Source organism: Rhinopithecus roxellana, chromosome 1 (genome assembly GCF_007565055.1).
Source record: "Rhinopithecus roxellana isolate Shanxi Qingling chromosome 1, ASM756505v1, whole genome shotgun sequence".
Lineage (NCBI taxonomy): Eukaryota > Metazoa > Chordata > Mammalia > Primates > Cercopithecidae > Rhinopithecus > Rhinopithecus roxellana.
Window position 1 is genome coordinate 32,812,011 of NC_044549.1, and position 15,863 is coordinate 32,827,873.

Below are 15,863 nucleotides of genomic sequence, written 5' to 3' on the forward strand. Positions count from 1 at the left end.
AGAATTTAGAATCACACCCAGGGCTCTGTATTAAACCAATAAAATTGAGGAAAGGAAAGACAAGAGAAGGTGTTTTCTTAAACTCTCAGTTTAAATAAGAAATTCCATTGTTTTTTCTCATGAGGTGTACCCAAGATGTTGTAAAAAATTCATCGATAGCCTAAAACAAGATTTCCTGTTGACTTCTGGGTTCTTCAAGATAGGTTTTAAATCAGTTGATCTATATTCGCCTTCAGTAAAGAAAGTATTGAGGCTGATAGGTCAAAGAAATGCCCCACAGTCTCTTGGTAATAATCACTGCCCACCATCAACTAAAATGCAGTCACTGTTATTCCCGTTGTGAAAATTTTTTTCTCCCTTTTCTAGGACAGACTGGCAAACCTTTGAGTGTCTAATGTACATCTTCCTATGATCATCTCTTTTCCTCCAGGAAAAAATTTCTGCCTTGAAAAAGCAAGCCAATCACATTGTTCAGCAGGCTCAGAGAGAACAAGATCATTTTGTGAAAGAAAAGAATAATTTAATAATGATGTTGCAAAGAGTAAGTATTTCCTTTTCAGCACTGGCTACTGTAAAACAGAGATTCCAAATTTAGGGAAATTGCTCCTTTTAAAGTAAACACCTTTTAATAGTGAATGCCTATACAATTTAAGGAAGATTTTTATATACTTTTTAATTTAATCCTCCACATTAATAAGAGGATACTATGAGCTATTAACTACCATTCAGAAAATAAGCAAGGATGTTTTCTTCATGCTTTTTTCACATTGTAAAAGTCTTAACGATGGAAAGTCTGTATTTTTAAATGATTATTTTCTTCTTTTTTAAAAAAGTCATACCATTCATCAAATAGTTAAAATGCTTTCTAACACCAATGTAGGGTGGACTTAAGGAAAAATGCCCTTTTTACTACTGTCAAATATTTTGGCCCAGCTGATCTGATGTTTTGAACTCCAGTTATTTATGTACGAGTCTTTCTAGCAAATATCACGCTGCGTTTAGTTTGAATTAATTGGGTAGGTAGAAACTCCATATGGTATGGTCGAGGGGTGGCAAGATCATCCTCACTAAAGAGACTGTGACCTCTTATGGTCCAGCACCTGAAGTGACTACCTGTAAACGGATTTCTTTGCCCAAAGACAGTGAAAAGCAAGATGTAGTCTAACTCCCTGACATGGCCCCTGGTGTCATTTCAGCAATAAGACACCAAACGTTAAAGTTAATAGGGCTAGTCTCAGATCTGAACCCTGCATTTAAGCCACTACATTAGCAATATGACATTTGAGATCATGAAAATGTGTGATAGACCCAGAATGGCATGCAGAGATACACCAAATCCAGAAGGAAGTATTAAAGGATGAAGCTGTACCATAGTCCCCCTTAAAACGATTGAGTATTCATTCCCTTCTTAGCTATTTTAGGTTAAGAAGAAAGGGGAAGGCCTGACAGTGTGGCTCATGCCTACAATGCCAGCATTTTGGGCGGTTGAGGCGGGCAGATCACTTGAGGCCAGGAGTTCAAGACCAGTCTGGCCAACATGGCAAAACCCTATGTCTACCAAAAATACAAAAAATTAGCTGGGCATGGTAGCACACACCTGTGATCCCAGCTACTCAGAAGGCTGAGGCAGGAGAATCGCTTGACTCTGGGAGGCAGAGGTTTCAGTGAGCCAAGATCATGCCACTGCACTCCAGCCTGGGCAACAGCGAGACCCTGTCTCAAAAAAAGCAAAAAACAAAGAAGAGAGAGGAAATAGGTCCTTCACACAGAATTATGAGCCCACTTGAGGTGCCCCAGCAACTCGCACATATTTCTAACAACTTCCATCTTCCCCCTTTTCCCACCTAGAAATTTCTGAATGGAGTTGTATTTTCCCTCTCCATCCCTTGCTCTGGGGATGCTCTGTTTCCATTAGCATCCTTGCTACTATTTTACCTTTGGCACACAATATTCAAAGGCCCAGCTTAACTTAGATACTGTAATATATAGTATTTAATATTTAAAATTTTAGCCAAAAAAAGAGGAAAACTCTTAGTGATAGATTTTATAAAATGGGTAAGCACAATCACAGGTATAATATTTTCCTATTAAAAATATATGAGATACAATTAGATTATAAAAATTGTGGTCTATAAGTATTAAGATTTTTATTTTTCTAAACTGATCTATAGATACATTTTAATCCCAATCAAAATCCCAACAGACTTTTTTCTAGAAATTGACAAGTTGATGTGAAAATTTACAGTTGATCTTCATTATTCAGGGATTCTATATTTGTGATTATGTCTACTTGCTAAAATGTATTTGTAACCTCTAAATCGAGACTTGTGGCACTTTTGTAGTCATTCACAGAAATGCATGGAGTGGTGAAAATTTTGAGTTGGCCAATATGCACATTCCCAGCTGAGGCTGAGCAAGGCAGCATCCCGCCTTCTTGTTTTACCTCTCATACTGTAAACAAGTGTTATTTTTGTGGATTATTTAATGCGGTGTTTTTATGTTTTTGCTTTTTGTTGGTGATTTGCTGCATAAAATGCCTCCGAACCATAGTGATTAAGTGCAGTGAAGTGCTCCTAAATGCAAGAAGGCTGTGAAGTGCCTTATGGAGAAAATATGTGTGTTAGATGAACTTCACTCGCACTGTTATAGTGTTGCTGACTGTCAGTACAAGGTTAATGAATCAGCAATATATATCTTAATATACAAATAATAATAATATATAATACAATATGCTAATATTAATATATTATATAATGGCATATAATATAATATTAGGTGTCTTCAAACAGAAACACACATAAAATAAAGTTCAGTATTGATCAGTTGATGAAAATATTGTGACTAGAGGCCTGCAGGAACCCAACCCTGTATTTTTTATAGGACAGTGGTTCAGTATTCACTAATTCAGTGTTCGTGGCAACATTATAGAACACAGCTACCACCAATAATAGGAATCAACTGCATATGAAAATGCTAAGGGCCTAGAATAGCCAAAACAACTTTGAACGAGAACAAAGTTGGAGGATTTGTACTCTTATTTCAAGGTTTACTCTGGAGCCATTTAAGACAGGGTGGTGCTGCCATGCAAATAGACATTTATTAAATAGATCAATGAAACTGCACTATTAAGTCCAAAAATGGACCCGTACATACGTACTGTCTTTTGATTTTTGACAAAGGCACCAAAACAAGTGTTTCAAAGAAATGATGCTGGATCAACTGGGTCAACATGGAAAAAAATAAACCTCAATATCATCATATGATATATGTAAATTCATTCAAGAGATATCAGAGACCTCAATATAAAAATTAAAATGATAAAGCTCCCAGAAGAAAATATAAGAGTGAAAGTACACTTTTATGGCCTTGAGTAAGCAAAAATGTTTAAAAGAAATGACAAAAGACTTGTATCCAGAACATATTAAGAACGCCTACACATCAATAATAATAGTGATACACCAATAATTTTTTTAAAAAACAGGCAAAAGTCTTGAATAGAAATTTTACAAAAGAGCATATATGAAGAACCAAAAAGTTATGTGGGAAAATACTCATCATTAGTCATCAAGGAAATATGAATTACAACAACAATGTAATTCGACCTCCTAAACTAAAATGACTAAAGAAATTAAAATCTCAAATGTTGACAAGAATATGAAGCAACTAGAACTTTCATACATTGCTGACTTGAGTGTAAAATATAAGGTCCTTTCAGAGAACTTTGTAGAAGTTTTTTTTTTTTTTTTTTTTAACATACATCCATCTATGACCCAGCACTCCACTTCTAGATGTTTACACAATATAAATGAAAACATGTCTTCGTATAAAACTTGTTCAAGACTGTTTGAAGTAGCTTTTTCCATAATAGCCAACAAAACAAAACTAGAAACAACCTAAATATCCATCAATAAGCAAATTGTTAGGTATATTCGTATAATACAGGACTCCTCAACAATAAAAAATGGTGAACTACTGATGCCTGTAACATGGAGTGAAAGAGGGCTGGCACAAAAGAATGCATATTGTATGATTCCATTTATATAAAGTACTTACATTTTATTAGTAGGCAAATACTTTATAACACAGGCAAAACTAGTGTGAAGGCCATGGAAATCAGAAGAATGCTTGCTCAAAAGGGTGGAAGTTGACAGGTAGGGGCATGAGGAAATGTTTGGGGTGACGGAAATGCTCTTTATCTTGTCTAGGATATTATTCCATTTGTTAAAACTCATAAATTTATTTACTTAAGATCTATGCATTTCACTGAATGCACATTATCTTTTTAATTAAAAATATTTTAGCCCCAGCCATGGCAAGGACATATATACAAATTATGCCATGATAAAAAAATGACCCATAAATGTTGCTTAATACCAAATTAACTCAAGATGAATGGTAGACACAAACATAAAAGCTAACACCATAAAGTTCCCAAAAGAAAATATATCGCTGGGTTGTGATATTACATCATCAGATATTATGTCATCAACAACATCATGTGATATTACATCATCAACAACAATGATGTGTTACTCTGAAGGATTAAAAGAGAATGACATTAGAAAATGATGTTGGTTTTTTTTTTTTTATTTGAGACAGAGTCTCGCTCTGTCGCCGCCCAGGCTAGAGTTGAATGGCGTGATCTCAGCTCACTACAACCTCCGCCTCCTGGGTTCATGCCGTTCTCCTGCCTCAGGCTCCCAAGTAGCTGGGACTACAGGTGCCCACCACCATGCCTGGCTAATTTTTTGTATTTTTAGTAGAGACGGGGTTTCACCGTGTTAGCCAGGATGGTCTCGATCTCGACCTTGTGATCCACCCGCCTCGGCCTCCCAAAGTGCTGGGGTTACAGCCGTAAAGCCACCGCACCTGGCCAAAAATAATGTTTTTAAAATTTTATTTTTATATAAAAGTAAAAATAAAATATACAATTTATTTTATATTTTTTTATGTAAAATTTTAAAAATTTTATTTTAAACACATTTTTAAATGACTATAAAATTTATTAGGAATTAAAAGTTATATAGCTAAGTATTTTTGGAAACAACTCATGCAGCATATCAGCTGGCAGAAGATGACCGCTAGTATACAGATTTGAAGTTTTGACTGAGTATGATGAGAGGAAATAGAAATGGGGGAAATATGTGAGATACTGATGTTAGTCTCTAATGCAAAGTCACTGTGCTTCTCAGTTGTATCCAAGGTTGACTTTTAAGTTTAATAGGTTTTGTATTCCTTCAGGAAAAGGAGAATCTTTGTAATTTGGAAAAGAAATACTCCAGCCTCTCTGGGGGGAAAGGGTTTCCCGTTAACCCCAATACTTTAAAAGAGGTAAGCTATGATTTTACATGTCACTTTATGTTGCCTTAGAAATCAGGAGATGTATCTCAGCTTTATGTGATTAGCTGAATAATAAAAATATTAACTCAAAGGACCTATGAAAGCACTCAATGCTTGGATGGTTTCCCTGCCTTTCATTATGTATGCTTTAGGGATTCAGAGATTATTCTTGTGTCTAATGCAGATGCACTTTGTGTGTGTGTGTGTGTCTACTTGGCTGGGTAGTGACATTGTGGGTTAATTTGGTGTTTCAAAAACTTGAAGATCCAGACCAAGATGAGTCTTAAATTCTCCTTTTTCCTTCCTGAGTCTCCTTTCTCCCTCCCCTCTGTTATTTTGCTTCTCCTTCTCCTGAGTCTTGTAGAACATGAAAATGCCTGCAAACATTTGAGAAAGTGGTCTGATTTCTTTCTTTTCCCTATCTCCCCATCCCACCAACTGTTGTTTCTGCCATTTTCCACTGTAAACTGGAAAGTCCTATTTACAGTAAACTGTACATACTCTTTTTTTTTTTTTTTTTTTGAGACGGAGTCTGGCTCTGTCGCCCGGGCTGGAGTGCAGTGGCCGGATCTCAGCTCACTGCAAGCTCCGCCTCCCGGGTTTACGCCATTCTCCTGCCTCAGCCTCCTGAGTAGCTGGGACTACAGGCGCCCACCACCTCGCCGGGCGCGATGGCTCAAGCCTGTAATCCCAGCACTTTGGGAGGCCGAGACGGGCGGATCACGAGGTCAGGAGATCGAGACCATCCTGGCTAACACGGTGAAACCCCCGTCTCTACTAAAAAATACAAAAAAGTACTGTACATACTCTTTATCTCTAATATCCACCTTTCCCCAGTCCCCATCACCACTTTCCCCGCCAGATATCTTAAGGAGCTACACTGCTATGCTGGGAGAATATTTTAACTCTAATTTGGAAAATTATAGCTGAGAAAAAAATAATTTATATATATATATATATTTTGAGACGGAGTCTCACTCTGTCACCCAGACTGGAGTGCAGTGGCACCATCTCAGCTCACTGCAACCTCTGCCTCCTGAGTTCAAGCAATTCTCCTGTCCCAGCCTCCTGAGTGGCTGGGACTACAGGCGCCCGCCACCACACCTGGTTAATTTTTGTATTTTTAGTATAGACGAGGTTTTACCATATTGGTCAGGCTGGTCTCAAACTCCTGATCACAGGTGATCTGCCTGCCTCGGCCTCCCAAAGTGCTAGGATTATAGGCATGAGCCACCACGCCGGGCCTATATTTATATTCCTTATATTTATTGTTTTTCTAAAAAGCTAAAAGAAAAGCTTGCTTCTACATAAGTGTTTGCATAATCAAAAAAAAAAAAAAAACCCTTTAGACAGTGGAGTTAGGATTCTTATGTAGAAAATATTTTTGTGTGTATCAGTATATGAAGCAAAATGCCCATCACAATAATAAGTGTGACTGTATATGTGCCTCAGAAGCATTTTGTGAAATATTTTTTCCAAAACTTTGTTAAATCATTCAGTTTCATAGTTTCTTTTCGTTATTCAGAACATGGAACTGTCAGGTTCAACGAACAAAGTGTGGTTGTGAATAGAATGTCATGGCCTAAGATAATGTTAGCAAGGTGGGTAAGAGCAGGTCTTGTGAGTCTGTTAAAGAAATGTGGTCTACTTCATGTGTGGTGGGAGGCCTTTCAGTGGTTTTAAGCAGGGAGGTGACATTTGCTATCCATTTGTTAAAGATCACTCTGGGCTGCTCTGTGACTACTAGATCGTAGAGTAAGAGAAGCAGATGCAGGGAAATTGTTGTGGAGATGATTGCAGTAGCATAGGCTAGAGAGGCTGGCAGCTTGAATTGGAGGATGGCAGAGAGATGGAAGGAGTTAGCTGGATTAGCAGGTATTTTGGAGGCAGAATTGACAGTTCTTGCTGATAGATTGGATGTTGGGATGAAGTAAATAAATGAAGGTGTCCGGAATCATGCCATTATTCCAGTTTGAGTAATGAAGTATATGGTAAGCACCTTTTAGTGAGATAGGGAAGACTGGGGAAGAAATTGTTTAAGAGGGAAGATTTGGAGTTGACTCTGGACATACAGAGTTTGAAGAGCTTATGGCATCCAGATGAATTAGATGGGCTCTAAAGTCTCTCCATCTCCTAATAGAAGAATGAAGTCTTTCCTTTTCTTTTAATGAGTTGGTCTTTATTTCCTGCAGACTTTCTGATGTCAGAAGCACATTTAGTTTTCTTCACTATTGTTGTGTATCTACAACTCTTCTGCTTGTTGAATAAAACAATGAGTTGCTATGAGAACACATGGCAATTGTGCTGTGTGTTCACTTTCCTGTACAAAGCAGACTTGACTCACAAAATGTTTTTCTTTTTTTTTTCTCCTCCTCTCTCATTCTCTCTCCTTTTTCTTTTTTAAAGGGGTGATTGATTTATAACCTATTTTAAAGACCTCCCAGGTTTTAAAGCAGTTTACATTTTTGAAGCAGTTAATTGATTTGTATGGTTTATGACTTGTATAAATAATTAAAACTTGGCTTCAAAACAGTCTACTATTAACTGAGCAAAAGAAAAACCCAAAATTGTTCATTTTCTTTCTGATTCAGTATTACATATTGAATGAACTTGACCTAGTTGACTACTTCTTTTCTTCAGTTTAACCTTATGAAACTTTACGTGATCTCTGTCCTGCCTTCTGAAGTGCAAGTCTCTGACACATCCAATTTATAAACAATCGACTCTGGCATTCTCCACTTTGTTATCAGTCCTTTCAGGATTTTTACCAAAAATCAAGGTGTTTTATTTTCCAGCCTGAAATTTGTAAAAGAATTGATGGACTTATAGAAGAATCTTTGTGTCAAATTTAACTCAATTACACCTTTAAAGGAGAGGTGTTATTTGATACAGTTTTTTCCCACTGTTTTATTGGGGTGGTGAAAATCATGATTGGTCTGCATAATTAGTTTCCGTGAAAATTGACAAGTGCCTTTTCCACAGATTCAAGAGTTCTGCTTCTCAGATATTTTGTATTTTCTCTAAGCTGAAGCCAGAACTGAATTATTGAGTTCAAAAGTAACTGGAAATTCTCTGTCCTATGGGTAGAGATGGGGGTTAGGGAGGCTGCCTTGAATTGAAACATACCCTGGTTGCAACTCTACCTTAGGACTCTGTGTGTGTGTATGTGTGTGTGTGCGTGCGCACACATTTGTTTTGCTAGGGAAGGCTCACCTGCATGAAAGGACAGTGTTCTTTTTACACTCATTTGGTTGAGATGCCCAAAAGCTAGAACCCACTATAAATAATTTTGTAAATGTTTGCTTAGTGTAAAACCTAGTAGCCCTCAGCCCATTTTCCTCACACTCTAATTCATCAAGAAACAGAAACGGTGAAAATCTAAGAATGAAGATTTGTGTAAAAGACTCTTTAATTAGGGAGTGAGTGATTGTGTTGTCAATTTTACATCTTGGATTTTTTGGTGTGTTATTACTTTAAATGTGTATGTGGTGACAACCTTAATCCATCAACAGAATGAATGCTGATACTTCTGCATATTTTAAAATAGAAGGTTTTGGGTTATTTATAATACAGTTATCTTGATTACATCAGAAAAATTATGTTTAATGCTTCGAATGCCAATTTTCAAGATTAAGCAATGTAAATCCATTTTAATTGCTGAGTATTCCCTTAATGAAACATTTGATAATACCACAGATATCTGGCTGTGCCGCTCTAAGCTAACTTCATTGTACTGGGAACATTAATACTCTCGCATGCCTCGGCTTTTGCTTTCTTTGTGTTTAACTTCTGAATTCCTCCTTTTAGGGCTATATCAGTGTAAATGAGATTAATGAGCCATGTGGCAATTCCACGAATCTATCCCCTTCCACTCAGTTTCCTGCTGATGCTGATGCTGTTGCCACTGAGCCTGCCACAGCTGTGCTGGCGAGCCAGCCTCAGAGTAAAGAGGTGTGTAGGCATGACGTTTCATTCATTCACTGCTTTTCTTCATGTCAGAAATTAACCCACGGCCAACTGAAAATGAGGTCCACGAGAGCGTGCGTAACAAATGTGTATCTGTCTGACCAGAGGGGTAGGGTAAGGCTGAGTTTATAAAGCATACCAATTTGGGGGTAATGCTCTACCAATAAAAATTCTAGAAACCATGAAATTTATGCTACAGAGTGGAGTACTAGGAGCAGTAAGTTCAAAGAAATAAGTTCTATGTCTTAGCACTCTAATTCAACTTAGTTTTCTTGTAAATTAAAAAACCTTTCTAAAATTGTTGATTTGAATTGCCTTTTCAGTTTCACTTTGTTTTTGATTTTGTTTTGTAACATGGATACTGTTAAATATTAGGCCTTTTAAAAACCTTCTAGGGGAGGGGCCAATAATAATAAATTAAAATACCTTCAGTGACCCAAGTTGCTTACAGTGTGGGATTTTAATAAGAGGCTAAATTGAAAGATAGTGCCCATCAATTGTAACTTCTTAATTAAAATATAACAAAACAGAACGAACTATCAATTTCATTTCTATGTCTTATTCTTTCATTTCATGTGGATACATATATACCTTTTCTTTCTCCTATAAAGCAAAGATCACCTGTCTATTCTGGATTTGTGTTTCCTTCCACCCTTTCTTCTCATCCTATCACTCAACATACGTCAGCCCCATGGCCTGAATTCATGGCTACATCTGTCGATCCTTTACCTTTAAATGACACACCTCCTCCTCTACCAGCTAAGAAACACAGAAGGCAGCAGCAGCAGCAGGAGCAACAGGTAATTAGGAACTGGAATTTAGAGTTTGGGATGTTATCTTGGCAACAAAGTTACTTATGTGGAATCTTTTCTTCTACTTTCCCAAAGGCATTTTTAAAAAAGGCAACTTGCATACTTCTCTGATTTTTTTTTCCCCCTCTTAAGAACATTTAGTGTTGGAACATTTAAGGATGTTAGAATTGTTGTGAAGTTTTGATACCTTGAGTGTCCCCTACTGGCTTTTATATGTTTGAGCACTTTTTATACCCGCATCCTTCAGTTACCATTCAACCAAAATATTGCAACTTATCACAGATAGTTCTCAAAATACTAACAAGCATTTCCATAAAATCTATATATAAAGAGTTATGTTATCAACACAAAATATTTGTATTACACATAATTGAAACCAAAATAGGCATCATTCCCTTGATGCGTTTTGTTAAACACTTCACTCCCTTAATCAGAGTAACTTTGTTTTAATCTGTTTTATAAATTTGTATATCTCTTTACATCCTTTCTAACGATCCCATGAAGTAAAAATTATCTCCATATTGAAGTTTTGGGAACCGAGGCTCAGTGAGGTTAAGTAGCTTGTCCAAGGTCACACCACAAGTAGTGCACTTGGTCCATAAATCTAGTTTTTATTCACCAGATTTTTAAATAAGTTATTTTTTATTCTAAATGTTGCCTTCCTTTTAGAACACTCAGTGTGTATTAATGCTTGGGTATTCAAAAAAAATCTGTTTCAAGACTTCCTTTCAATTATAATCAAACACCTGCAGAAATTTGGTGCCAAAAGATCCTAAAGAGTCATTGCACTGATGTAGGCGAGCTCTGGTCAGTCATGCTTAAGCCCTTACGTTTCTTGAAGGTACCTTTACCATCGATTACCATTTTTTAAAGGACTATATCTCTCACTGCCTTAAGGTTACTGCCACCTGGGCTGACATGAAAGGATATTGGTGAAAGGTGGATGAAATAAGTTACATATACAAGGAAGAAACAAGGAGAATGGAAGACCTAAATGCCTTCAATTTTGATGTTAGGTTTATCTCTTTAGCAACTTCATTCAAGACATCTCTAGTAGCAAAACAATCACAGTTTACAAATCTGCTGTTTTCTGCCAAATTTCAGTTAGACAGTTTTCATTGGAGTTTCTTTTCTATTTTATTAAGGTACCATTATGGAATGTTGGAAAGTTATGAATTGCAGAATGTATAATATTTGGTCATAGTGGGAGCTAGATTGAAGTGTTCTGATGTCATTTTTCTATCTAAAAGGAGCATTAATCAGCCAAACTGCAAAGTATTAATATCATCTTAGTATGGACTACCTGGCCATGAATTCCAGCTCTGCCACTTTCCAGCTGCATGACCTTGGCCAAGTTTATTTAACTTCTCTGCACCCCAGATTTCTCAGTACCTACCTCACAGGATTATTATAATAATTTAATGAGATAATGTATATAAACCATCATACCTGGCACATAGCTCTTAATAAATTGATTAGCTAGTATAAATAGTTAATTATAAAGTTAAAATGCAGATTTTTATGATTGGGATATTTGAAGACTGTTTATAAATTTGGTCACTCAAATTTGCATTAATTTTTGTGCATTTCAAAAGCATGAGTTTTTAAAATGACTTTAAAATGATCAGACCTAAAAAATATTTAATTAATAAATCACTTTATATATATGTTTTATTTCTTTAAAAAAATAAAGCAATGTTAAGATTCAGTGAAGCTGAGTGGTGGGAATATGAATCTCTCTTAAATTATCCTCTCTTATCTATATGTTTCAAATATATTTCCACAAAAATTTTTTTGAACTCATTTTTGCCGTTTTTCTTTCTTTTTTTATTTCCATAGTTTTGGGGGGAACAGGTAGTGTTTGCTTACATGGATAAGTTCTCTAGTGGTGATTTCTGAGGTTTTGGTGTACCCATCACTTGAACAAGACATCATTTTACTATTAAAGACATTTCTAAGGGGAGGCCAAGAAAAATTTTGAGTAAGTTTCAAGTGGACAAAAATCTTACTTTAGAAATCTGAAAAAAATTAAATAGTCCATTAGAGGATTTTTAAATGTGAGAGATTACTGTAAGAGCTCCTTGGCTAATATCTTTTCAAATAAAAAGTAACTTAGAAAGATGCCTTTTAGGAAAACTTTATGTGGATTTGGAGTGTGTTTATGTGACTGAAATGTTATTACAACTTTCAAACAACTTCCCTGTTTACTTGCTTTTTCTCTTTATCTCCTTTTTCCCTTTTCTTGTCCTCCTCTCACTGGTATCTGTGCCATCACACAGAACTGCCCGGAAGGGGAGGAAGTGCTTACGTGCTTTGTCCACTGGCTGTTCCGCCATCCACATGGCAACCATTATAATAATTTGTAATTTGTCCTGCGGCCCTGAGGCTGCAGGCACTACAGAAGTGAAAGGTGGAATTTTAAAAAGGTTTCTAGGTTCAGCATAAATTCCTACAGTGTTTAGTATCTAATCAAATACTAGCTCAAATCTATCAGCAAACACAGTATATGTTGAATAACTTTAAGAAAAATTCTAAAATTCCATTTTTTTTTGTAAATGCATAATTCTTCATTTCTTCAGTCACCTATTACAGTTAGTCAAGTTTTGCTGTTTTGCTTTACATTTGCATTTAAAGCACTTTAGAAGTCTGGAAGAAAGGAAAAAACAGCATAAAGAAGGCCTCTATCTGAGCGATACTTTGCCTCGAAAGAAAAGCACAACTTCCATCTCCCCACATTTCAGCAGTGCTACTATGGGGAGAAGCATCACCCCAAAGGTAGGACATGGGAGAAACCACGGGGTTCCCATTCCATGAGTCTTCTTGTCATCATATTCACTGATGTGTAAAGGCCTTTAAAGAAAAGTGCTAAATAATCATTAAATTTACTTGTTAGGCAGACATCAGGACTAAATCGCATTTTCTACCTGTTCAGAGGACATCTGAAATTGTATGCTCTGGGGCCAAAGAACGTGCTTCGGGGTATTTTCTACCAGCACAACCCAGGTGATGAGTGGCATTCGCTTACATGACGGACTTCCATGGCTGCATCCCACATCTGGAAATAAGATAGGATATAGCCTTTGTGTTCCAGGAATAACAGCAACAAGTATTTATTCAGACATTTTCATGTGGCTGATGCTGGGTTGAGTCTTTTATGTGGATTGCCTCATTTGAAAACCCAGCAGCACTAGGCAGTAGAGTACTGGTTATTATCCCATTTGTATGTATGGATAAACTGAGGTGTATAAGGTTAAGTGACTAACCAAGGAACCCTCAGCTGGTGTGTAGTGGAGTGGAATGTGAACCTACGTGACCTGACACTGGAGCTCCCTCATGTTCTGCCGACATGCCTGAGGGGATCATTGTGGAAAGAGAAGAGGCAGGTGTGAAGGAGGTTCTGAATGAGACATACTTTTGAGCCCTTCCCCTACCCTTAATCAAAGTAACTTTGTTTTAATCTGTTTTATAAATTTGTGTTTCAAGTATATTTTATCTACAGGAAGGATTTTGCTATTTTTTTAAAATGCTGAAACCATTAGGGTGTTAATAGATTTCTTCAGGTTCAGCCCACCACATAACTGAGGATAAATAAAAATCGGTGCATTTGTAACAAGAGTAGCTCTTCCCTGTTCTTTTGCATGGTGCGCATGCATTCTTGGCCCTGCATCTGCCCTCTGCTCCTTATGCATGAAGAACTTTCAGCCATTCTTTCAGGTGGTTTTGGACAGTGTCTTCCCCAACTGTCTTCACTTTTGGAATTGCTGCTGTTGGAGGAAGTGCTGTGATATTGCGACTACCCTGGAGCTTCTCGGGAGGGCCAGTAACTGGTGTTTACCACTTAGCATCAACAAATGAAATTCAAAGACCTACCTTCTCTGCCCTGTACACTTAGATAGGAGCTTTGGAAACAGGGATGTGGCCATTTCCTAAAGGTCCATTCAGCCTGCAGCTTGCCTGAAGTACTCCCTCCTGCTTCCCACAGGCCCACCTGCCCCTGGGACAGAGTAACAGCTGTGGAAGTGTGCTCCCTCCCTCACTGGCAGCCATGGCCAAAGACTCAGAATCTCGCAGGATGCTCAGAGGTACGTATCTTTTAAATCAAATGTCATGGCCTTTTGTTAAGCATTAGAATTCCTCAGGGGGAGGAAGTGAGAACAGGGGTAGGGATGATTAGAAGAGGGATCAACCAAAGGCCTAATTTTACTCTTAATGTGTTCTCTTTCGGGAGGGATCTATAACTTTTCCTATTTATACATGTAGCTGGTATATTTTAAACATTCCCATTGTACTTTTTAGATTTGATAGAACTCTCAAACCAGAAAGACCTCTAGAGAATTACTAACCTTCCCATTTGATTAATAGAAAGAAAAGAGAGACCAGTGAGATCCAAGGAGGTTACCAGGACACTTAACCAAGATCACTCACCTGGGTTGTGTCAGAGCCACTATGTTGAATGAACTTTGTGCTAAAGAATCATTGAGCTGACACGGTAAATATAGCAGTAGTGGCCCAGAACAAAATTCTTGTAGGCCTTTTAATGTAGATTTGAGCTTTTATACTTCATAGTTGTTATGTTTCAGGTAGACTTTGACTCTCAGCACTTTTTTTTTGTCATAATACATTACATTTATAATGGGGTTCTCAGATAGTCTTCATGGGGCTAGAAGAAATTACTCTAACATAGTTCCAGGGCTAAGCTTCTCATTGAGAGGATTAGATTTCTTGTGTTAACACAATAGTTTAAGTCAACAAGTTACATTGTCCTAACTTTTGAGCAGGCATGATGTTAGGTACCAAGAATGCAAATTAATGATAGGAAGCTTGCCTTTGAAATACTTGTAGTCTAGTGAGGAAGAAAGACATAGAACAGATGATTTCAATAAAATGTGGTAAATGGAATAATGGCAGTATGCCCAGGATGTAAATGGAAATGCTCTGGGGATGGCAGGCATTTGACCTTCAAATACATGACCTTCAAATACATTCATACATTGATGGGATTCAAATCCTCCCTTCTAAGCAGGCTGGAATTCAATTCTAGCTGTTTGGCCTCTCTGCCAATGGTGCTGAGAGATAACGCTGGTTTTCCATCAGGAGAAAATATATATACACACACACACACACACACATACTTACACACGCGTGCGCGCACACACACACACATATATAATACATATATAAATTTCTATGTATGTGAACATAATGTGTATTGTGTGTATATATTGTATATATATATATATATCACTGGAACAAGGTTTTCAAACCATTACTAAAGGCGATTTAAGAATTAGAGGGTATAGTATTCATAATAGGATTGTAATATGTGAGAGACATTTGCAGTGGTAATATTTGAATCAAATACACTGATTGAACTATTTTATTTTCTTTGCCATAATTTCTTAATAAGCTAAAAATATTCTTTTAATATTTATAAATATAAACATATATGAGTATTTTGGCTCTCATTTATCACTGTTAGGTTGTGGGTCAAGTCTATTTGCTGTTGAAACACTTTTCTATAATATTTACATATAAATATTTGAGACAAGGTCTCACTCTGTTGTCCAGGCTGGAATGCAGTGGTGTGTAATTATAGCTCACTGCAAACTCTGCCTCCTGGGTTCAAGTGATCCTCCCACCTCAGCCTCCCGAGTAAGCTGGAACTATAGGTGTGTGCTACCACACCTGGCTAATTTTTGTATTTTTTGGCAGAGATGGGTTTTTGTCATGTTTCCCAGGCTGGTT

At 37.0% G+C, this 15,863-nt stretch overlaps 1 protein-coding gene across 2 annotated transcripts in view; it reads left to right on the top strand.

The window, feature by feature from the left end:
* PHLDB2 (pleckstrin homology like domain family B member 2) overlaps nt 1-15,863 on the top strand; it is a 122,197-nt gene that overhangs the window by 85,292 nt on the left and 21,042 nt on the right. For both annotated transcript variants that reach the window (XM_030940849.1, XM_030940852.1), the window contains 5 exons: nt 431-541; nt 5,242-5,331; nt 9,148-9,291; nt 12,753-12,893; nt 14,101-14,200. In XM_030940849.1, coding sequence (XP_030796709.1) covers nt 431-541; nt 5,242-5,331; nt 9,148-9,291; nt 12,753-12,893; nt 14,101-14,200 — 586 coding nt within the window. The remainder of the gene's footprint in view (nt 1-430; nt 542-5,241; nt 5,332-9,147; nt 9,292-12,752; nt 12,894-14,100; nt 14,201-15,863) is intronic.